This window comes from Erinaceus europaeus, chromosome X, assembly GCF_950295315.1.
Source record: "Erinaceus europaeus chromosome X, mEriEur2.1, whole genome shotgun sequence".
NCBI lineage: Eukaryota > Metazoa > Chordata > Mammalia > Eulipotyphla > Erinaceidae > Erinaceus > Erinaceus europaeus.
Genome location: NC_080185.1, coordinates 99021170 through 99045321, shown reverse-complemented (window position 1 = coordinate 99045321; position 24152 = coordinate 99021170). Strand labels below are relative to the sequence as shown.

At 38.1% G+C, this 24152-nt stretch overlaps 2 protein-coding genes across 3 annotated transcripts in view; one reads left to right on the top strand and one right to left on the bottom strand.

The window, feature by feature from the left end:
* Window positions 1-24152, top strand: part of TSPAN7 (tetraspanin 7) — a 316558-nt gene that overhangs the window by 20174 nt on the left and 272232 nt on the right. The window lies entirely within an intron of this gene.
* RPGR (retinitis pigmentosa GTPase regulator) overlaps window positions 9051-24152 on the bottom strand; it is a 45158-nt gene continuing 30056 nt past the window's right edge. Inside the window, exons 15-18 of one of the 2 annotated variants that reach the window (XM_060182620.1) lie at window positions 16740-16922; window positions 14743-14800; window positions 13906-13976; window positions 9051-9702 (exon numbers count right to left, since the gene is read on the bottom strand). In XM_060182620.1, the coding sequence (XP_060038603.1) occupies window positions 9505-9702; window positions 13906-13976; window positions 14743-14800; window positions 16740-16922 (510 nt within the window). In that variant the 3' untranslated portion in view covers window positions 9051-9504. Of the gene's footprint in view, window positions 9703-9735; window positions 9892-13905; window positions 13977-14742; window positions 14801-16739; window positions 16923-24152 lie in introns of those variants that run through there. The other variant, XM_060182621.1, reaches the window with a different exon arrangement.

Here is a 24152-nt window from a genome sequence, read left to right as displayed (position 1 = left end):
TTGTAATAGTCAAAATATGGAAACCACCTGTGTTCAGTAACAGAAGAGTGACTAAGGAATTCATAGTATATGTGTGCAATGGAATACTAATGAGCTAGTAAAAAGATGCAACCTTGTGGGCCAGGCACATATAACCATGCACAAAGACCCAGGTTCAAGCCCCGCTCTCCACCTGCAGGAGGGAAGCTTCATGAGTGGTGAAGCAGGTCTACAGGTGTCTTTCTCTCTCCCTCTCGATCTCCCCCCACCTCAATTTCTCTCTTTCTTATCAAGGAAAGGAAAGGAAATAAAAAAAGAAAAAATGGTGAAAATGGTGATCAGGAGCTTTGGATTCATAGTATCAGCACTGAGCTCCAATGATAATCCTGGTGGCAATAAAAAAATAATTTTAAAAAGATGAACTCTTATCTTTTACTACAACATAAATGGAACTGAAGGGAATCATGTTAAGTGAAATAAGCCAAAAGGAGAAGGATGAAAACCAGATGATCTTAGTCTCAGGTGGGTCTTAAATAATAAAGCACACAAAAACACAGGGTGCAACTCCAATAAACTGTGGTAAACTTCAGCAAACCCAGGGACTCAAAAGTGGCTATGGGGGGTTGGGCGGTGGCACACCCAATTAAGAGCACATAGCACTAAGCATAAGGACCCGTGCAAGGATCCAGGTTCTAGGGGGATGCTTCACAAGCAGTGAAGCAGGTCTGCAGGTGTCTATTTCTCTCTCTCTCTCTCTCTCTCTCTCCCTACCTATCTCTATCACCCCCTCCCCCTCTCAATTTCTCTCTATCCTTTGCAATAAATTGGAAAAAATGGCCACCAGGAACAGTGGATTCATAGTGCTGGCACTGAGTCCCAGCGAAAATCCTGGAGGAAAAAAAATAATAAAAAAGTGCTTGGGGAGCAGTACCCTCTGGTAGAGAAAGATGACAATTTGGTAGAGCCTGAGGTGTGCTAACACCTTTGTTGGGGAGATTTGAAGCTATACTTCTGTGGCAACATCTCATAAATCAGAATGTCCTTAATAAAGTGATTAAAAAAAAACTTCCCCCAAAGCAAAGTCCAGGCCTACTTGACATATTGGTAAATGCTACTTAACATTTAAGGAAGGAATAATACTAATTCTCATGATCTCTTAAGAGCAAATTGAAGAGAAGGGAGTGTGCCTCAAGTCATTCAATGAAGGCAACATTACTCTGATAGCAAAGCCAGACAGACATTACTAAAATGAAAACTACAGATAATGCTATATCCTTCATTAACTTAGATATTATTTTTTTTTTCAAAATCAATGAAACAATATAAAAACTAAAAAGCAGGGGCCAGGTGGTGGTGCACCTGGTTGAACACACATATTACACTGCACAAGGACCCTAGTTCAAGCCCCCAGTCCTCACCTGCAGAGGGAAAGCTTGACGAGTGGTGAAGCAGAGTTGCAGGTGTCTCTCTGTCTCTCTCCCTCTTTTTCTCCCCATTCTTTTCAATTTCTGGCAGTCTCTATCCAATAAAAATAAAGATAATTTTAAAAGCATTAAAAAAACCCTAAAAAGCATAATACATTCCCATTAAGAGGAGTTCATCCTAACAATACAACATAATCTGAACATTCAAAATTCAATCAATGTATTTCATTTTAACAGGCCATAACAGAAGCAAAATAGGGCTGGCAAAACAGCTGAGTTGAATAGTGTGTTACTTTGCCATGAATGTGAGTCATGTTCAAGTTCTGTTCACACCACACTGGGGGCAGCTTTCATCCTGTGGCATCTTCCTCTTTTCTCTCTTTCTGGATCTTTCTATTTGGAAAAAAGGAGAATATATGACAGCCTCAGTACATGCAGCAAAAAGGACTTGAAAAGACTCAACATTCATTAAAAGTAAAAAAAAAAAAAAAAGTTTCAGCAAAGCAAGAAAGTTTCAACCCAATAAAGAGTATTTACCAAAGGGCTACAGCTATTATCAGACATAATGGTGAATGACTGAGGTTTTTATTTATTTATTTTTTCCTCCAGGGCTATCACTGGGGCTCCTTGCTAGCACTATGAATCCACTGCTCCTGGAGGATGTTTTTCCCCCAGTGTTGTTGTTGTTGCTGGTGTTGCCGCTGGTGTTGTTGTTGGATAGGACAGAGAGAAATGGAGAGAGGAGGGGGAGACAGAGAGGGAGAGAGATAGACACCTGCAGACCTGCTTCACCACTTGTGAGGCTACCCCCCTGCAGGTGGGGAGCTGGGGACTCGGACCGGGATCCTTGTGTAGGTCCTTGTGCTTCGAACTGTGTGAACTTAACCCGGTATGATACTGCCTGGCCCCCATAACTAAATGCCCTTCAGATCATGATGTTCACTCTTGCCACTTCTATTCAACACTGGACTAGAAGTTCTACTACAATAGTAAGTTCAGTTCAATTCAGCAAAGGAAAAAAGAAAAAATAAGTTATTGACAGGTATTCAGCTTGGAAAGAAAAAGTTTAAAGATGAAAACAATAGTCTATGCAAAAAGTTCAATAAAATATATTAAAGTAAGTTGGTTCTCCTATCATATACACAACTGAAAAGTGAAACTTAAAAATCATACCATTTGCAATAGCTTTTTTCCTCCCTCTCAAAAAGAGAGTGTATAAAAGTTCTATAAGATGCAAACTAATCTATAGTGACAGATATCATCAGTGATTGCCTGGGGGAAGGGATGAGAGGAGTGGAAATATGAGGTCAAATCAGGGAAGATTACAACTGAGATACAGTCAGGGTCCAATGAGTTATTTCAACATATTTTCCTTGTAAACAAATTTCTTTTGCCAAAATTATGTACTTTAAAACAGAGGTCATGATTTGCCCATTGGGAGCCAAATTTGGCTTGCAGCTATGGGTTGGCTCTCCCCAAGTTTGTATACATGCACTTGCAAGCAGATAAACTGTCCATATAAAAACTCCCAAATTTGGGGGGCCAGTTGGTGATGCACCTGGTTGAGTGCAGATGTTACAGTGTGCAAGGACCCGGGTTCAAGCCCCCAGTCCTCACCTGCAGAGGGAAAGCTTTGTGAGTGGTGAAGCAGGGCTGCAGGTGTCTCTCTGTCTCTCTCCCTATCTCCCTCTCCCCACTCAATTTCTGGCTACTTTATCTAGTAAATAAAGATAATAAATTTTTAAAAAGAATTTAAAAGACAACCAAAAATTTCAGTTTCTTTTTAAAGTAGCTGGGGGTCTGGCAACACTTGACACAGTTGTGGGAAATAGCAATTACCAGCTAGAACAGAGCCATAGCAGCTTTAATACCTGTTCAGCATCTGAAAATACTTTAGTTTTGTCACCCCTACCTCCTTTTTTTTTTTTTTTTACAAAAATTGATTTTCTTTGTTGAAGATTTATTTATTTATTTATTTTATTTATTGCCTCCAGAGTTATTACTCCTGCACTATGAATCCACTGCTCCTGGAGGCTATTTTTTCCCTTTTGTTGCCCTTGTTGTTCACCACTGCTGTTATTATCATTGCTGTTGATGTTGTCATTGTTGTTGGATAGGATAGAGAGAAATCAAGAGAGGAGGGGAAGACAGAGGGAGGGAGAGAAAAGATAGACTCCGGCAGACCTGCTTCCTGAAGCTTTGTTTTAATGGGACAGATACCAGAGCACTGCTCACACTGTCATCCCAGGGATTGAACCTGAAACCTTTGAACCTCAAGCGTGAAAGTTTGGTGTACTGCTATTGTGATTTCTCTGAGACCCTCTGCCCTTGCTTCAAGCAAATTTTCTGCTCAGTTCAGTAAAAAAGCTACCTCAGTCAGTCCCAAGACAAATGTTTTCAATCTTTTGATTTGCCTCCTCTTTGTTTTTAAAAAATTCTTAACAAGGTAAAAAAAAAAAAGTAAAGCACATTTCAAAAGTTTGTCTAAAGATACTACAAGCTTTTATTTTTCTTAAATATTTTATTTGATAAAGACAGGGATAAAGCCAGAGGTCAGAGAGAGAGATAGAGAAGGGCAGAGAAACACCTGCAGAACTGCTTTACTGCTCATGAAGCTTCCCTCCTGCATGTGGGGACTGGGGGCTTGAATCTGAGTCCTTGTGCACTGTAACATGTGTGTTCAACCAGGTGCGCCACCACCCAGCCCAGGCTACTCTAAAGCTTTTAAAAGAACTACCGTCAGAAAAGAGAAATATTCAATACTACCAGGTGAAGACGTTTTAAACCACATGCCATAGCAAAACGGAAATTTTAAGTATGGAAATAATTTCAATTTGGGGAGCTTAGAAAATCAAAGCAGACAGAAAATGCTTGAAGTTCTGGAGCATGATAAATTAGTCTGGCTTTGTTCCCAAATAACCACGCAGAATTTCATCTCTAATTCTATTGTCTCTTGGGTCTCCTCTGGGTAGAAGTCTATGATAATGACTAGTTTCACTCTTGTTGCCAACACTCAGGATCATAAAACGAGTTGACCTATTTTCTTTCCCTTTTGGATGGATAGGATTCACTACTATTTTTGCAAATAACAAATTCTCCCGACTCTGTAAAAAAATGTGTCCTGGAGCTCCGCTTCCCCAGAGCCCCACTCTACTAGGGAAAGAGAGAGGCAGGCTGGGAGTATGGACTGACCAGTCAACGCCCATGTTCAGCAGGGAAGTAATTACAGAAGCCAGACCTTCCACCTTCTGCATCCTACAATGGCCTTGGGTCCATACTCCCAGAGGGTTAAAGAATAGAAAAGCTATCAGGGGAGGGGATGGGATACGGAGTTCTGGTGGTGGGAATTGTGTGGCATTGTACCCCTCTTATCTTATGTTTTTTTTGTCAATGCTTCCTTTTTATAAATAAAAAATATTTTATTCTTCTTCTTCTAGCGTTTGCCCTTCTTCCGTAGCCAGTCAACAGCGTCAGGTTGAGCCTGATGTAAATATTCTATTGAGAGAAAGAACCAGATATCACCCTGTCCCTAGGCTCCTCTCTGTCCACGAGCCACACGTATTTGCACTCACCGGTGATTTGGTGGGTTCCTGAAGTCATTCTAGTCCTGCCTTGTTGAGATCCCAGATGATCTCCTTTCAGTTATCACTTTGGTACACATGCTGCTGGGGATTGAATTCGGGATCTCATGCTTGACAGCCCAGCACCTTAACCACTGCGCCACCTGCTGGACCTCTGTAAAATACTTTATTTTCCTGGTACAGATTTATAATGGCTTATGGGTAGTAGAACTGTACTGCAATGAACCAACCATATGGTAAATACTTCAAAATACTGAATTTAAATAGTGTGTTTAGGAGTTTCTAAGAAAAAGATGCTTGTATAAACTCTAAAACTGTAAACATGATAACCTAATAATCATTTAACATTTAATAGTACGCAGTATACTTGGGAGCCTGGGAAAAGTAATCTTGTTATAGTTACTGCTTTGAAGTAAACTGGTGATGGATTTTAATATCACTAACTGATGTTTCAACATCATGGTGTCTTCACTGAAGTGGTTTATCATCGAAGATTTAGTTATTGGGACCCGGTGGTGGCACACATGCTACAATGCACAAGGGCCTGGGTTCGAGTCCCAGTTCCCATCTGCAGGGGAAAAGCTTCACTAGTGGTGAAACAATGTTTCAGGAGTCTATCTTCCCCTTCCCTCTCAATTTTCCACTGTTTCTATCCAGTAAAGATATGTTTTAAAAAAGATTCAGGATTTGATAAGAGATTTACTTTTAGGAACATTGTAGATGAGTGTAAGAGACTAGAAGAATCAGTCAAAAATATTTTTATATGCTTTGTGGTCCTCAAGCTGAAGCAATATTAGGCCTGTACATGTGGCTTAGGGGTAGAGTGCATGTTTTGCATGCAGTCTGCCCTAGGTTTGATCCCTAGCACTCCATACAAATGGTGGAAATGTGCTAACATTCTTTCTACTGTCTCAGTTAAATACCCTGTCCCCAATCTGAAGCACTGCTATGGGTTGAATTGTGTCTGCCTTAAAAGAGATATTGAAATCTTACCCCTCAAGTACCTCCGAACATATTATTCAGAAACATGGTCTTTCAGAAGGTAATTCAGTTAAAATGAGCTAACTAGGACGAGTTCTAATCCAATGTTTGGTGTTCTTATAGAAGGGGAAACTTGGAAATGAAGACAGACATACACAAAAGGAAGGCAATGTGAAGAGACACAAAAGGAAAATCCCATGTAAAGACAATGAATTTGAGGGGGCTGGGCAGTAGCACAGTGGGTAAAGTGCACATGGCGCAAAGCACAAGGACCGGCATAAGGATCCTGGTTTGAGTGCCCAGTTCCCCACCTGCGGGGGGTGGGTCGCTTCACAAGCGGTGAAGCAGGTCTGCAAGTGTCTTTCTCTCCCCCCTCTGTCTTCCCCTCCCCTCTCCATTTCTCTTTATCCTATCCAACAACAACAATGATAAACAACAAGGGCAACAAAAAGGGGGAAAATGGCCTTCATTTAGTGCGGGCACCAAGCCCCAGCAATAAACCTGGAGGCAAAGAAAAAAAAAAGACAAAGGATTTGAGCAATATACGTACAAGTCATGGAATGCCTGAGGTACCAAAATTTTGAAGTATGACTGCCAACATTTTGATTTCAGATTTCTGGCTTTCAGAACTATAACACATTTGTGTTTTAAATCATTCAGTTTATGGTACTGTGCTATAGAAACCCTAGGAATCTTAATATGAGCATTCCCATACAAAGGAGGGTCTTAGTAACTATCAATTTTTTAAAAATTTATTATTGGGAGTCGGGCTGTAGCGCAGCGGGTTAAGCGCAGGTGGCACAAAGCACAAGGACCGGCATAAGGATCCCAGTTCGAACCCCGGCTCCCCACCTGCAGGGGAGTCGCTTCACAGGCGGTGAAGCAGGTCTGCAGGTGTCTATCTTTCTCTCCTCCTCTCTGTCTTCCCCTCCTCTCTCCATTTCTCTCTGTCCTATCCAACAACGACAACAACAACTACAACAATAAAAAAAAAAACAAGGGCAACAAAAGGGAATAAATAAATAAAATAAATATTTTTTAAAAATTTATTATTGAGGGAGTCAGGTGGTAGCAGCAGCGTGTTAAGCGCACGTGGTGCAAAGCGCAAAAATCAGCCTAAAGATGCTGGTTCGAGCCCCCGGCTCCCCACCTGCAGGGGAGTCGCTTCACAAGCGGTGAAGCAGGTCTGCAGGTGTCTTTTTCTTGCCCTCTCTGTCTTACCCTCCTCTCTCCATTTCTCTCTGTCCTATCCAACAACGACATCAATAACAACAATAAAAAAATTAAAGAGAAACTTAACATTAAAAAATTTATTATTGAATAGAAACAAACTGAGAAGGGAGGGGAGATAAAGAGGGAGAGAGAAAGAGACACCTGCAGCCCTGCTTCACCACTTAATGAAGTTTTCACCCTGCAGGTGTGAATCAATTTTTCTTTTTATTTCCAAAATGTTTTCGTGCATGGATTGACATTTTTTTTTTGCCTCCAGGATTATAGCTGGGGCTTGGTGCCTACACTATGAATCCACTGCTCCTAGCGGCAATCTTTTCCCCATTGTTGTTGCTATTATTATTGTTGTTGTTGTTGGATAGGACACAGAGAAATTCAGAGAGGAGGGGAAGACAGAGAGGGGGAAAGAAAGACACCTGCAGACCTGCTTCACCACCTGCAGGTGGGAAGCCGGGGGCACAAACCAGGATCCTGTGCTGGTCCTTGCGCTTCTTCCTAGAAAGAGACACTTGTAGCACTGCTTCAGCAATTGTGAAGTTTTCCCGCCGTAGGTCCTTGGGCACTGTGTGTGCTTAACCTGGCACCCAGATATCCTTTTTTATAACTTAAAGTTCTATCAGTAATGGTACATTTTTAATTAATAGCATTTATTGGGTTGTCAGAAAAGTCATGATGCATTTTGCATAGGAAACATAGAAAAAATAAAACAATTTTTCTGACAATAACCCAGTAGTATAGATTCACTATTCAAGTCTATCAATGACCTTTTCTTTTTGTAAGTTATCAAGGATCATAACTTAGTTTTTTTTTTTTTTAGACTTGGTGTTCACTAGTCTTCTTTCTATCTAACTAGGAAACAGGTTTTTAAACTGCCTGAATATCGTCAACTGCTAATGTAAATTATACCTAGTGTTCTTTATTTTTACTGCCACATCACTGTCACTGCTTTCTCAGTTTCTGTATAATATCTGGAACACAGGAAGGGATCAAGTATTTTCGCTGTAAAAGCTAGATGCAAAACCAAATTTAGAGAATAAATACAAGCAGCAAGCATTCCTAGTCCAAGGACTGATGATTTATGTAATGTTTTTATAAAATTATTTATTCATACCATGAATTGACTTGTGGTATTGTTGATTCTCACTTTATTGAAACTCTGAATTGCTTTGAAACCTCAGACAGTGGTCCAGGAGGTGGTGCAGTGATAACGCTTTGGACTCTCAAACATGAGGTCCCGAGTTCAATCCCCGGCAGCACATCTGCCAGAGTAATGTCTAGTTCTTTTTCTCTCCTCTTATCTTTCTCATTCCTTGGGGTAGAGCATTGGGCGATAGAGTCAACCATGTATACCACTATAAATGCTAAAGAGGGATGCATTGGATCGACCTTCTCGTGGTGCATCCCGTGAGTACCCATTCATTGGGGAAACTGACGATCCTTCCTAGCCGACTGAATCCACATGGATCCCAGTCACTTTCAAAGCCAGCAACAAGCAGCTCCTGAAAGCTTTCAACCTGACCTGTTGACTGGCTACGGAAGAAGGGCAAACGCTAGAAGAAGAATGCTAAAGACAGTTGAAATGAGCAAGCCTGACAGTACTGGGTTCTCCTATGGTGGTGATTGGTGGTACTGTCAAGATCATATTCCAGACCACACAATCTGCTTTGCCATGTTTTCATACCAAATCACCTCTCTAAAGAAAGAAATGGGAAGCAAAAAAATACCAACAGATGTACTGTTTACACAGTTGCAATATTTTCTTTACCCAGAAGTAAATGAATTTTGTGTCTTTCAATCTTAGAATAGCCTCTATTTTTGTCAACTAATAACCCCAATTACCTCCAAATTTAATTAATATTCACCAATTTAAACAGTGGAAATGACCAAAGTTTATTAAAATATGTTTGTTCATCAAAAACAATTTTTTCCAGTTCTTAAAAATTGCAGATACAATAAAAACCATTACAGTGTCACGAGATCATAAATATTGTCTTATGAAATTATAAAGATGTAAAACTGTTTATTAAAAACTATGAAATATCTTAATTTAATTTTCACATACAAAAATATATTTTTCATTGCAACACTGAACAGTTAAGGCCACAACACTTGAAGGAAAGTTCGAGATAAAGGCATTTTGAAACTGCCTGTCAAAAATATTAGCATAAATAAATATGAAAAGTAGTTGTAGGCCACATAAAACATATTAATTTATAACTTTAAAAGTTTATCAGAAACATTCCTTCAGAAGTCACAAAGTTTTTCAAGTATAAATTATAACATGAGTGATGACCATGAAAATATATTATTTATATGATCGTACAAGATTTTGAGCCTCTCTCAACATTTGAGGCTGAGCTAGTTGAACGAGTTTGCCCCATGTAGCTCTGGCTGCTATCACTCTTAGTGCTTTTACAAGCTATTTGATCTCCTATTGGTTTTATCTCTGGAAGTGGCTCATTACTACTATGCAAATTTTTCAATGACATCCTTTTAAACAGGAAAATCTAGAAAAAGAAAACATATAAAGAATTAATTTCAGTAAGTGGATATTTATTTCACAGGATTTGGTGGCATCATTTTAAACAAGTCTCCACATTATTTTATGACATCTTTGCAGGACTCCACATGTGCAATGGTACACGGTAGCGCCCATCAGCCATTTTAATTCTACCAATGGCAGGTATGATATCTTCCTAAAATAAGACCATTCAGAGCATAACCTTCAACACTACCAGTGTGCTGATAATTGCTATTTTTTAAAATTCAAACAAAAAATCTGGTATTTGACTTTGTTGTGGGAGCCCAAGGAGTCTGAGCAGGCAGGTATATATGTGAATTTGCTGCTCAGGGCAGACTAGGACTGAAGACAGGCAGAATATAGATAACTGAAGAGATAAAAAGAGGGATTCCCATAAGCTAGAAAATTCAGAATGAAATTTGGAGAGAGATGAGGAGAGAGAGTAAGGAGGAACAAAGTATGAGGAGGTTGAGGAGCCACTACTAAGGATTATACTTCGCTGGAACAAAACCAGGAAAAGGAAGCAGCTCTGAAGTCAGGGAAGGAAAATACATTAGAAGGGAGAGACCAATAGAAACAAACACAGGTAGGAGGGATCAAGGAAGATGATAACTGAAAACGTTAATTTGATTCAAGTCATTTGACAATTTAGCCAGAGAGAAAACGGAATTTATAAAGAGAAACAACACAAGCTTGTGTTTGACAGATGCCAAAAATAAAAAAGCAGGTGAGGATTTGGCTCCTTAAGAATTCAAAGTAATGCTAAACAATAATAGCATGCCCTGCATCTTAAAAATGGAGCTACTAAAGTGAAAAGTCATTAACTCAGACGTTAGAGTCTAGAAAAGTGGTCTATGTACTAAAATTATGGAACTCCTTTTGCAGACATTATGTAGGAATATATCTCCTGATAAATACAGACATTTAATATTATAGCAAGGTCAAGTTCAGACTTGTGTGTGTCTCTCTCTCCTTACCTACCCCTTCCCTCTTGATTTCTCTGTTTCTATCCAATAAATAAACATTTAAAAAATTCAGACCTAGGCATCTCTTAGTAAATTGAAATACATCAAAGACACACAATATAAAAATTTAGAGAGAAATCACTAATTACAGTCAAAGTTATCAGGAAACTTCTTAATAGCAACAATGGGAGCAGTTACTAAGAACATAATTGTTAATCTGCCATATTATCACATTTTTTTTTTTGTCCTTGCCTGGACTTTACTACCCTGGGCTGACTTTTTTTCTGACAGAAAGAACGAGACACAATAGTATCAAAGCCTCCTCCAATGCAGTGAGGGTTGGGTTTGAACCTGGTTCCTACACATGGCAAAGCAGCATACTATCCACGTATGCTATTTTTGGGATCCCTAGCACTCATTTTCAACTGAACAGAACCTGATAAAGGTAACTACAAACATGTATTTATGATAGGAACTTCCAAAATATTTCTTCAGAAAGAAGAAATAAATCCAAGAAGGATATCTAAGATGTAAAAAGGAATAAACTCAAAATAAAATACTCAGAAATAAAAATTAACTATTATATATGCATGTATCAAATCTCCAAACAATTATGCTGAATAAAGGAAGTCAAACAAACAAACAAACAAACAAAAAACTATATATAGTGTAGGGTTCATTCATGTAAAAATCTAGAACATGCAAAATATATAAAGACAAAGGAGATTAGTAATTTTCAGAGGATGGCAGGGTGGGTGTTGTAGACAGGGAGCATGAAGAACCTTCTGCCTCTCTTCATTGTGATTATGGTTTCATAGATATATGCATGTTAAAACTAATCAAATTATACCCTTTAAATGTGTATAGTTCATTATATGTCAGTTACACCTCAATAAAGCTATATATTTTAAAGCAGTGGAGTAACTACTGGGTGGGCCTGAAGAAAAGAATCTCAGGTTTTTAAGAGTTGGGCAAACGTGACAATAACAAGAGACTCTATAATTTACCTCAGGTTTTCTTCACAACATTGAATAAAGGTTATGTGTGCACTTGAGTGAATGTGCTGAGTTGTAGCTGCCATGGTAAACAAAATGGAGCAACAGAGCAAAGGCAGTTATCAAGAAAGGTAAGAATCCACACACACATGTTGGCAAAAGAGCTCATTTGCGTAGTGTGTTGCTATGCTATGTGCACAAAGTAGGTTTGAGCCTGGCCCCAGGAAGGAAGCTTTGGTGCTGTGGTCTCTATAGAGTCACTTTCTCTCTCTGCCTCTTTGAGTCTTTATCTAAGAAAAAGGGGTTGGGAGAGGTGGACTCAAACAAATTTTGGTGAAGAAATTCTTATTTTTAATCAAATTAAAAAAAAAATTTTAATAAAATTAAAAAAATTTTTATTTTAGTGACAATGAATAAGAAATATGTCGATTGTAAGCTGGCATGGGTAATTATCAAGGGAATTTTCCCTTGTTCCAGATTCTATGGGAAGGAAGGCACTGGATCTTAACCAGTTATCTTAATTTCTGGCCTTATGTCTGCCATATAATACGTACTTGCTAACTAGGAAAGAACTCTGTGATGAAATTAGATTTGTTTTAATAGCTTAAGAGCTTTTTAATTAGCTAACTCAGGTGGAAATTAAGCAAATAATGCATATTAACTAACTAGCTTAACGTAAATAATCAGCATTAGCTACAGTTTAGAAAAGCAGTATTTGGTGCAATACACCACACCTAGTCCAGGCTTTTGTGTATGTGTGTGTGTGTGTGTGTGTGTGTGTGTGTGTGTGTGTGTGTGTTTTCCCTTTCTGACCTTTAAGTTCTATATGTGAAATGATTTGCTATTTATCTTTCTCCTTTTGGCTTATCTCCCTTAATACAATGCCTTCAAGTTCCATCCAAGATGAGGTAAAGGATATGATTTCACCTTTTTTTTTCTTTCTTTTGCCACTAGGGTTATCACTGGGATTCAGTACCTGCACTATGAATCAACTGTTCCCAGCAGCCATTTTTTCCCCTATTTTTATAGAATCAAGAAAGATTTTCATTTTTTCTCTTCCACATTTCTTTCTAATACTTCTACCCTATAATGTAGTCTCATAACCAAAGAATATTTTCTGCACATGAAAATTCAATGGGAAAACACTTATCTAAACAGACTTGTAGTGTCTTCAAAAAAGGTGTTAGTTGTGGTCCGGGAGGTGGCGCAGTGGTAAAGCTTTGGACTCTCAAGCATGAGGTCCCGAGTTCGATCCCCGGCAGCACATGTGCCAGAGTGATGTCTGGTTCTTTCTCTCTCCATCTTTCTCATAAATTAAAAAAAAAATTAAAAAAAAACAAAACAAAAAAAAGGTATTAGTTGAGCTAAGTAGCATACTGTAAAGTTTTCTAAGCACAATCATCTTTTTTGTTTATCCTGTTTATTCTTGAATTTGTCTTATCTTCTTCTAGATGCTCATAATAGCTATACTTATAATTTAAGCAATGAAGTTCTTTTATTTTTTTAAAAAGATTATTATTTATTAGAAAGGTAGGAGGGGAGAGAGAAAGAACCAGACATCACTCTGGTACATGTGCTGACAGGGATCAAACTCAGGACCTCATGCTTGAGAGTGTAATGGTTCTTTTTTTTAATATTTATTTATTTATTCCCTTTTGTTGCTCTTGTTGTTTTATTGTTGTAGTTATTGTTGTTATTGATGTCATTGTTGGATAGGACAGAGAGAAATGGAGAGAGGAGGAGAAGACAGAGAGGGGGAGAGAAAGATAGACACCTGCAGACCTGCTTTACCACCTGTGAAGCGATTCCCCTGCGGGGGGTGGGGGGAGGCGGGAACTCGAACCCGGATCCTTCTGCCAGTCCTTGCTTTGCACCACGTGCGCTTAACCAGCTGCGCTACCACCCGACTTCCGAGAGTGTAAATGTTTTAACCACAGCACCACCTCCCAGACCACACAAAGTTCTTTTATATGTCTTTTATTATATGATAAAACAGCATGGATGGGATGATTAAAAGGAACATGCTATTCAATTTTGGAAGAGCAACATAACCCTTAATTTAAAGTCCAATAACTAAATGATCAGGCATGCTGAAAATGTGAAATTCTTCATGTTTGGGGTCAGAAATCTCCTAAGAATTAGATTGTGTAGGGTCACTGTTTGAAAAGTAAAAGTAGTAACTTAATGCTTTAGTCTTAACACCAAAGAGAAAAAAGTAATATTACTTACCCTTGATTTTTTTACATCTTTATCTTTTGTGGTTTCTGCAGGACTACTCTTTGCATGCTCAAGGATGTGTCCTACAATAGAATATATTTAGAAATACTTTTATTGCTAAAGAGAAAAAGTCTCGAGGCTTCCAGTGAGACTTTATCAGCCTGAATTATGGAGTATTCCTAAAAAAGCTTACTGCTGGAAGTAACAGGCAAGGTCTACACTGCATATTTACTGAAAAGTTGAATTAAGGAAAAAAAAAAAAGCCCAAGGTCAATGTGACTACTGACCACTGTGTTTAGATAACTATTGGGTTGTCAGAAAAGTCATGACACATTTTTGCATAGCATTACTTTTCCAATAACTCAATAGCAAATATAACAGTAGATGTTAGGATTTATGCAAAGCATAAGTTACCTTTTAAAATTAGCCTAGCTAAAATGAAATTCTTTGTGCTTAAATGGACATGTTATTTTCTGATGTTTCAAATTAATCCATATACTATACAGTTGAATGATTATCTTTAAAGTATATTCATAAAGCATATTCATTTTTTTTTTAATTTTACATTATCAGCTTAAATCCTACACTAATGCTTAGAGATGATATTTTGACAATTTGCTTTAAAATATCCTGAAACTCACTTCTCTTTCTGCAGAGGTTAGAAAAAAAGATTAAGGCACATAGACACAGACACACAGTATGTTATCCAGTCTTTTATTTTAAACAGAGAACAGCTCAGTTCTGACTAATGGTGGTACCCAAGATCAAACCTGGGACTTTTTGCATGCAAGTCCTGTGCCGTATCCAGTCATTTTAAAAGTATGCTTTTGAAATCAAACATGATCATACCTTTTGGATTTTCATTGTAATCACAGATGGCCCGTTCCTCTTGTTTGTCTTCTTTATCCTATAAGCAACAACAACAAAAAAGTGTATTTGATTTGATAGAAAACTTAACATTGGTTTTCAAGATGGGTTACAGAGTAAATAAATCTCTTAAGAGCATAAATATGTGGCAATTATTTTACTCAGTAGATTTCTTGAAAAATGAAAGGCCTTAGATGCTGAGTGATTGATAATGCTGTTCCTAGCTTAACATTGCATGCTTTAAGAATTCTTTTTAAGGAAGATCCAGGAATACTAGTTGGCATATGATTTAGCTCAACACCTTACAATGTCAAATTGGAGTTCAATGATTTCCATATGAAAGAATTTTAGCCTAATCAGAACTTACAACTATTTTTTTATAAATAGAATTTTCTTCTTTCTTTGATAGAAAACAATGGCCAGAACTTTTTTTTTTTTGCTGCTAAAAAAGTCTTTGGACACCTTCTGCACCCCATAAAGACCCTGGGTCCATACTCCCAGACGGATAAACAATAGGAAAGCTGGGGGTCAGGTGGTAGCACAGCGGGTTAAGCGCAAGTGGTGCGAAGTGCAAGGACCGACTCCCCACCTGCAGGGAAGTCGCTTCACAAGCGGTGAAGCAGGTCTGCAGGTCTGCAGGTGTCTGTCTTTCTCTCCCCCTCTCTCCATTTCTCTCTGTCCTATCCAACAACATCAAGAACTACAACAACAATAAAAAAAAAGGGTGACATAAAAGGGAAAATAAATAATTAAAAAAATAGGAAAGCTATCAGGGGAGGGGTAGGGATACGGAGTTCTGGTGGTGGGAATTGTGTGGAGTTGTACCTCTCTTATCCTATGGTTTTTGTCAGTGTTTCCTTTTTATAAATAAAAGCTTATATAAAAAAAAATCTTTGGAAAAAAGAGTCAAGGAAGAGAATGACTTGCATAGCATAATACCATTTTGCAAATCAAAAAGTATATATGCATAAGATAATAGTACATATTTTATAAGTATATAATAAAAGGACAAGCATGTTTCAGTAGTTGTCTATTAGGAAAAAGGGGAATGGGACTAAACGGATATCAATAGCGAACTTTAAATTTAAAAGCTGTGTACAGCTTCAACGACAGAAATGTTTTATTAGGGAGAAGGCATGATTAATTGTTCCTTAAGAGAGGTCCAAATATGAAGATAAAAATCAATCATTACAATGTCGTTCATTTTGGGTAAATGGAAGATAGTTATTTTGCATCCTTAGCTCCACTTCTAGGATGATTTTTTTTCTTGCTTTAGTACTAACACCTCCTACTCTTAGTATAAGCACTTTATTCTAAAATGCACTTGTGCATTACTGACAATCAAATATTGATAAAATTTTAACTTGTCTAACATGCATGAGTGCACACACATTCCATTCTGATAGTAGCACAAGGATTCCACAGTATCATTAATTCAACGACCTAGTGCTGAGCTTGCTGTTAACTCCTTTTTTAAATAAGCTTTTTAAAAAAGATTTAAATTTTTTTTAAAAAAAACTTTATTTATTGGATAGAGATAGCCAGAAATCAAGAGGGAAGGGGGGTGATAGAGAGGAAGAGAGACAGAGAGACACCTGCAGCACTGCTCCACCACTCGCAAAGCTTTCCCCCTGCAGGTGGGGACCAAGGGCTGGAACCTGGGTCCTTCTGTATTGCAACACATGTGCTCAACCAGGTGCACCAACACCGGCCCCTCTGTTAACAGTGCACTATATTGGCCTATAGCAACTGATTTCACTAAAGTGGGGAACAAAATGCTACCAAGAAGTGTGTGCAAAGTAGGGCAAAGTATGCTTGAGTCATACATTTGCTAAAGCCTTTCCTACTATACATAAACAAAGCTGTTATTGAAAGTGTTTTTGCTCCCAAATGAAGTTGAATCTGTTCCTTACAGAGACCAGGAACTCATACACTTTCTCTTACACCAGATCTCAGAATTTAAGCTCATGCTCTCATGCCTTTTCAATGGTTGTTTCCTCCTGGTTGTCAGCTGAGTTGTCTTCTTTTTTTTCTGGCTCTTCTTTTTCACTGAGGTTCTCCACAAGATTTCCAATGTCTTCCACAGCTTTCTCATCTTTTGAACTTTCATCCACTTTCTTATCTAACTCTTCTGATTTTTCTTTTTCTGAATTGTCTCGATCCTGTGTCAAAATTCAGTTAAAACTTTTTTCTTAAAGAAAAAAAACAACTCAGAAATATGACATTGCTGTCATAAATATTTCACCATTCCAAAGAATAAATTATTAATTCAAATGTGGAAATAAATGAAGTAAAACACTGCATAATTTTATGCATGTTGCTCTATTTTCAACATTTCCAATGACTAAGATTCCTAAAATTCTATCAGAAACTATAGGAATGTTAAAAAGGGAAAAATTAAATATGCCTCCTGGGCTATTTCAAAATTATATATATATAATTATGTTGTTTCCAAAACACAGGGATTTTGAATCACTTCAGAAGTACGAATCATTGACATTCAAGAGAAAGGTAACTATAATTATTTACATTGCAGGAAAAATATAGAGACATGGACAGTTTAAATGATTTGCTCTTGGTTATCTAAAGCAAAAGACAAACCAAAGGAAGGTAGAATTTGGTTGATCTGGCTAATGGCCAATAAACATTATAAAAATGTCTGTCTATGGATTTGATAGACTAACAGTTGAATCATATAATAATTAATGTAGGCAGAAAATATTAGTTTTACTCTATGCTAATTTTATAAATTTTGGGTAGAATTCTTTATAATGTCTATCATTGAGAGATTAGGTTCCTTACTGAACATTTTCCCTAAACCTTTAAATTATATACAACTATGTGATCTTATACCAAATTATATAACAGCCCCTAAAATATCCATGCAGTAAGTAATCAGTTCCATTCACTCCCTTTAAGAATGCATTTTAGAAAGTTTACTGGAGGTGGAGGGGATGGGGGTGGTGGCGCACCTGGTTGAGTGCACATGTTACAATGCGCAAAGACCCAGGTTTGAGCCCCTGGTCCCCACCTGCAGGGCTGCAGGTGTCTTTCTCTCTCCCTCTCTATCTCCCCCTACCCTCTTGATTTCTGACTGTTTCTATCCAATAAAGATAATAAAAAAATTTTTTTTTAAATTTTGCCAGGGGGCTGGGTGGTGGCACACCTGGTTGAGTGCAATGTGCAAGGGCCCCAGTTTAAGCCCTTGGTCCCCACCTGCAGAGGGAAAGCTTCACAAGTGGTGAAGCAAGGCTGCAGGTGTCTCTCTCTCTCTCTCTCTCTCTCTCTCCCTCTCTATCTCCCCCTTCCTCTTGATTTCTGATTGTCTCTATCCAATAAATAAATAAAGATAAAAAAGTTTTTTTTTAAGTTTACCCTGGGGAGTCAGGTGGTAGTGGGTTAAGCACACGTGTCACAAAGCTCAAGGACTGAAGCAAAAATCCCCAGTTCGAGCCCCCAGCTCCCCACCTGCAGGGGGGTCACCTCACAGGAGGTGAAGCAGGTCTCAGGTGTCTATCTTTCTCTCCCCCTCTCTGTCTTCCCCTCCTCTCTCCATTTCTCTCTGTCCTACCCAACAACAATGACATCAATAACAACAATAATAACTACAATGAAAAACAACAAGGGCAACAAAAGGGAAAATTTTATATATATATATATATATATATATATATATATATATATATATATATATATAATAACCAAGTGGTGAAGCAGATCCTGCAGGTGAGGTGTCTATCTTTCTCTCCTCTGTCTTCCCCTCCTCTCTCCATTTCTCAAATGCAAAATGTGAGGGTTCATGCTACGGAGAGGATATGTTTGCATTCCTTATATTTTGCTCCTTAACAGAAGATTTAAGTGGCATCCTGAGGCTAGCTGCACTAAGGATACAAGCTAATAGCATTCCCATTGAGGACATACAACCCAAAAGTGAAGCCTTGAGATTTAAAGAATTTCAGAAGTTACTTTGGGAAGGTTTGGTTGAGGTTGATCAAAGGTCTTGTGAAAGGGGAACATAGGATAGGGGAATGAATGAGGAACAAAGAACACAGCTATACCCAAGGAAGTGCTGCTTAGTTTGATTGAGTAGAGTAACCACAAGATCGCTATCACTTACCAGGAACTTCTAAAAGCATTTTTCATACATGATTTCCTCACTAAGTAATGGCTATGGTATATTATGCCTAGCCAGATGTGCATTCCAGGTAGCTGAAATGATCACGGACAACTTTACTTTGGAAAGAAATATGAAGCAAGATTATGAGATTTAGAACTTGGGGGTAATAAAAAGATACCACAGATGTACATAAAGGCCAACTAGCAAGAATGATGGTCCAGGGACAAACTTTTAGACTGTACGTCTAAGCTTTATTCTATCACAGTCTTCACCACTTGGAGAATCAGCACTTGTGCTATCTCCAATTGTGCTAGATAACTAAGGTAATTAATGTAAGCATAGGATATCATGCTATTATAAAAGAAGAAAAGTTTTGCCTTATTTTAGAAGTAAAACTCATCCCTTTTATAATAAACTACAGTTATTTACTCTAATAACTATAACAATGAAGAACTGTTGTAGTCTTATCATTTTCTAAATCTGAGACTGCTTAGAAAATGATATTTTCACTAGAAATCACACTGAAGTTAGCACTTTGCACCTAAATACATTTAAAATTAAGCTATCGTAGCTGGATAACTAAATTAAGTATAGCACTTACCTTCAAACTGAAATAATGTAGGAGAGATTTTCAGAATACTGTTATTTTATAAAAAAGAAATGGTAAAGCTTAAATTGACTAATACTCTTGTCAGTGGAGCCATACAAGGTATAAAGAAGTAGTTCAGATAGTGGAAACATGTTATGAGTTAGGAAGACAGTCAAGAAGTGGATGAAGGTGGCTCCTATAAAAGGACCTTTGATTCTCTAGTTAGACAGTACTGGCGGTTGAAGTCTTTGGTCTGGTATAAGGCCAACAGTTTTACATTTCTTTTTAAGAAATGTTAAGAATCCAAATTCCTCCTGAGGTGTCAGTTTGCTTAAGAATATTATTGCATTGCATGCTTGAAAAATCAGAGATTAGTATCTTAAGTTGGCATAGGGCAAAGTGGTGGCCTTGGTGAATGGGAAATAACTGGAAATGGGGTAAAGGGGAGCTCCTGGGGAGTTGACACTGGGCTTCTGTTGACTCTGTGGATATAGTCGGCTTTTGAAAAGTACACTAAACTCACTATACATGTATATAGAATAGATACCTTTCTGTTTATGTAATGTATGTGAACATAATTTTTAAATGTTAAAAAGAAAAAGACTATAAAGTATGAACTTTGGTGCTACCATTTGATTTATGACATGTTTCAATGGGAAGAAAATGTCTTCAAAATAGGTTAAAAGAGCTTAAGACTTTATATCAGCTGGAAGCATATGTATTTTAAAATCTCAAATTCAAGATATTTTAGGACAAGAAGAGTTAAGTTCATGTTTTAAATATACTGTCTGTTAAACATCCAGATCAACAAGCCTTAGTCTCCCCAACCTACTGCTGTACTCTTCTGTTTTCAGTCTTGGTGAAAGGTTCTCTTTTCACCCAACATTTCAAGCCCTAATCATAAAAGCTTATGCTTTACCCTCTCTCCAACCCGTTACATCTTTTTACTAAATCCTCCAATTCCATCTGTAAATGTCTCTCAATAGTAAATGTGTACATCTCTCCATCACTACTGCCCTAGTCCTGACTCTCTGCAGTCTCTTGAGCTGTTAAAATTCTTCCTAACAGGTGGCACTGACCCTGGTCCTTGGAGGTTTTACTTTTAAGAACTCAGTCCGGTCATTCATCTTATTCAATCATCCTAAAGTCTATTTTTGAATAGGTATGTTTTGCACTAGAGTCAACAACACATGATGTGGAAAACTGCAGAATGGTTAAGAGACTTGTGTGCAAGACATCACAAGTTCTATAGCTAGCATTACATATTCCAGAATGATGCTCTGGTTCAAGTTCTTGCTCTTATGCTAATATATCTTTAAAAAAAAGAATTAACAACCAGGCCATACATTTTTTTGTTTTGTTTTTTTATTTTTAAAATATTTATTTATTTATTCCCTTTTGTTGCCCTTGTTGTTTTATTGTTGTAGTTATTATTGTTGTTGTCGTTGTTGGATAGGACAGAGAGAAATGGAGAGAGGAGGGGAAGACAGAGAGGAGGAGAGAAAGATAGACACCTGCAGACCTGCTTCACCGCCTGTGAAGCGACTCCCCTGCAGGTGGGGAGCCGGGGTTCGAACCGGGATCCTTATGCCGGTCCTTGTGCTTTGCGCCACCTGCGCTTAACCCGCTGCGCTACAGCCCGACTCCCCAGGCCATACATTTTTTTAAATCAAATCAGTAATTCTATTCCAATAATTAAAGAACATAGCAGAATTTAGTAGAATACTATTATGCCAAATCAATATATTTGGCTAGTTACTGGGAACTAACAGAGAACCTTGCAGCTAAGACAAAAGTTACAACTGCTCCTAGAAGTTTCTAGACTTCATATTTTAGTTTTTCTCTTCATATTTTTTGTCACTCAGAGGACTATTTTTTGTCACTCAGAGGACTAAATGTACTGAGAGTTCTAATGTGCAAAATTCTGGTGTAAAGAGTTAAATTACACAAAATCCACAGAAAGTTTACCATCAAAATCCTTCTTGACAATAGAAAATATTTAAAAAAAAATCCTATAGGTCCAATATATAAAAAAAGGTAGAGGAGATAACTAGAGGTAATAAACTAGCTGAATTATACAGATTGAAAAAAATAAGGGAAGACTGAAATTAGTGGAAATCTAGACTATAGTTCAATATCTAATATGTTCTTTTCTCACACTTACATTTAATTTTATTGTACTTGAAGAATTAAGGCAAACAACAGATAGAATTAAAGAAGAGCACAATGAAGAATACATTGAGGGTACATAGTAAATACTGGTAATGAAGGTTCAGACAGTAAACTTATTGCTTGGAAATCATAGGAGCTCAGAATTACAGAAGACAAGAAACATGCAAGTTATTTCTAAGAACACAGGACATTTAAAAAAACTAATAAAATAAATTTAAATGGTAATTTTTCTTCCTTAAAAAACCTATGTGAATAATAAGAATGGTTTAGCAAATCAATCTATTAGAATCAAAGAGTATCAGAGTTAAAAGGGGCTGTAGTTATCATAACCCAATCCATTCCATTTTACAGATGAAGAAACTTAGACACAATAGATAACTTTCTTTACCTGGTCAATAAATTGTGTTTTTACATATTTCTAAAACAAACTTAAATGATCTCTATTTTACATATTATCACTTGCTTAAATTAACTAAAAGAGACCACATTATCAGAATCACAGCTTTGAACCCATCTGTCACTTTGTAAATTGCTGCAAAAGGGGACACATAAAAGGTAAGAAGCCAGCTCTGCTTTTTAAAAAAATGTGAATTACTCACTGAGCTTTAGAATATCATTCATTGTTATAAAAACTTACTCTACATGGCAGGAAAATGATAATCACAGACTAAAAATGAACTAGCCTATAAGAGAATTACATATTTTTATAGTTCGTAAGGATGTGCACCATCTTTTAAGGGACCCGTTTTTATACTCGGGAAATTCTTTATAGAATACTCTCATTTCCATGTATTACACCAAAACAAAGGACTCTGGGGAAGGAGGGGAAGGTAGGGGGTGGAGAGGGTCTTGGGGGTCCTGGTGTGTGATGTTAGAAAAGTTCCTAAGTTGGGGGTGAGAATGTTCTGTATACCTATCACAGGGAAGTGAGAAATTAACAACCACACTGTAAACCTTTAACCTCCCCCCAATACAATGATAAAAACACTGTTTCCTAAACCTGTCTTTAATGAAGTATATGCGATGTTAATTATCTGCTATGACTTTTTGGTATTATTTTAGGAAAAATACACTAAGATATTAATTAGTCTAAGAGGATTCAAAATGTACCAGTACCTTGCCTTGCTTATCTTTACATAGTTGTACCACACACATAGTAATCACAACATATCAGCAGCTTGATAAAATGTATTGTCATTACACGAAAGGTAATAAAACTGTTTGTATACAATTAAATCAAATTTAAAATGTGTTACTTTAATTCCAAATAATGTGGCAATACATTATTCCAGAACTTCTTAGAGCCTGGAGGTCCGGTTTTTAAAAGCTGTTTTGACAGCACTGGCATTTTGAACCTCTGTACTTCCTGTTGTCCCTCTGTGTTAGTAATAAACTTTTTGTGGTAAGTTTTACCTTTGTTATATTTCACCGATTCCTTGATTTTGCTCACTTCTGGGGACTCATTTCTTTTGCCCTGTCTTTGACTTTCTTCACCCCCTATCTCTTGGTATCTTTTTCCTTTCTCCTTCCCTCCCTCCCATACACCTCTTTCCCATTGCTTTCCTTTTCCTTCTCCTTTCCCTTTTCTCCCTCCTTCCTTCCCTTCCCCTTCTCCCCCTTGTTCCACCTCCTCCACTTCCCCTTCTCCCCTTCCTTCTTCTTCTTCCTTCTCCCCTTTTTCTTGTTCTCCATCTTCATCCTCCTTCTCTCCTTCTTCCTCCCCTTCTCCTTCATCCTCTGCTTCCTCCCCTCCATCATCCTCTCCCTCTTCCTCCTCCTCCCCTCCTTCTTCATACTCATTTCCTTCATCTCTCTCCTCTCCCTCACCTCTTTCTTTATCCTCCTCCTCTTCTCCTCCTTCTTCCTTCCCTCCTTCTTCTCCTTCCTCCCCTCCTTCCTCCTCTCCTTCTTCTTCCTCCCCTTCCTCTTCTTCCTCCCCTTCCTCTTCTTCCTCCCCTCCTTCTTCTTCTTCCTCCCCTTCCTCTTCTTCCTCCCCTCCTTCTTCTTCTTCCTCCCCTCCTTCTTCTTCTTCCTCCCCTCCTTCTTCTTCTTCCTCTCCTCCTTCTTCTTCCTCCCCTCCTTCTTCTTCCTCTCCTCCTTCTTCTTCCTCCCCTACTTCCTCTTCTTCCTCCCCTCCTTCTTCCTCTCCTTCTTCCTCCCCTACTTCCTCTTCTTCTTCCTCTCCTTCTTCTTCCCTTTCTTCCTCTCCTTCTTCCCTTTCTTCTTCCTCCCCTCCTTCTTCTTCCTCTTCTTCTTCTTCCTCTCTTCCGTCTTCCCCTTCTCCTTCTTCCTCCTCTCCTTTTTCCTCCCCTTCTTCCTCCTTTCCTTCTTCTCCTCCCTCTTCAAGTTCCTTTCCTTCCCCCTCTCTTCCTTCTTCTGCCTCTCCTCCTTCATCTTCTTCTATCCCTCCTTTCTTTTCCTCTCCTTCTTCCTCCCCCACTTCCTCCTTACACTTACCTTCCCGCTCCCCCTGTTCCTCCTCCTTTTGGTTCTCTCCATCTGCTTTCTCTCCTT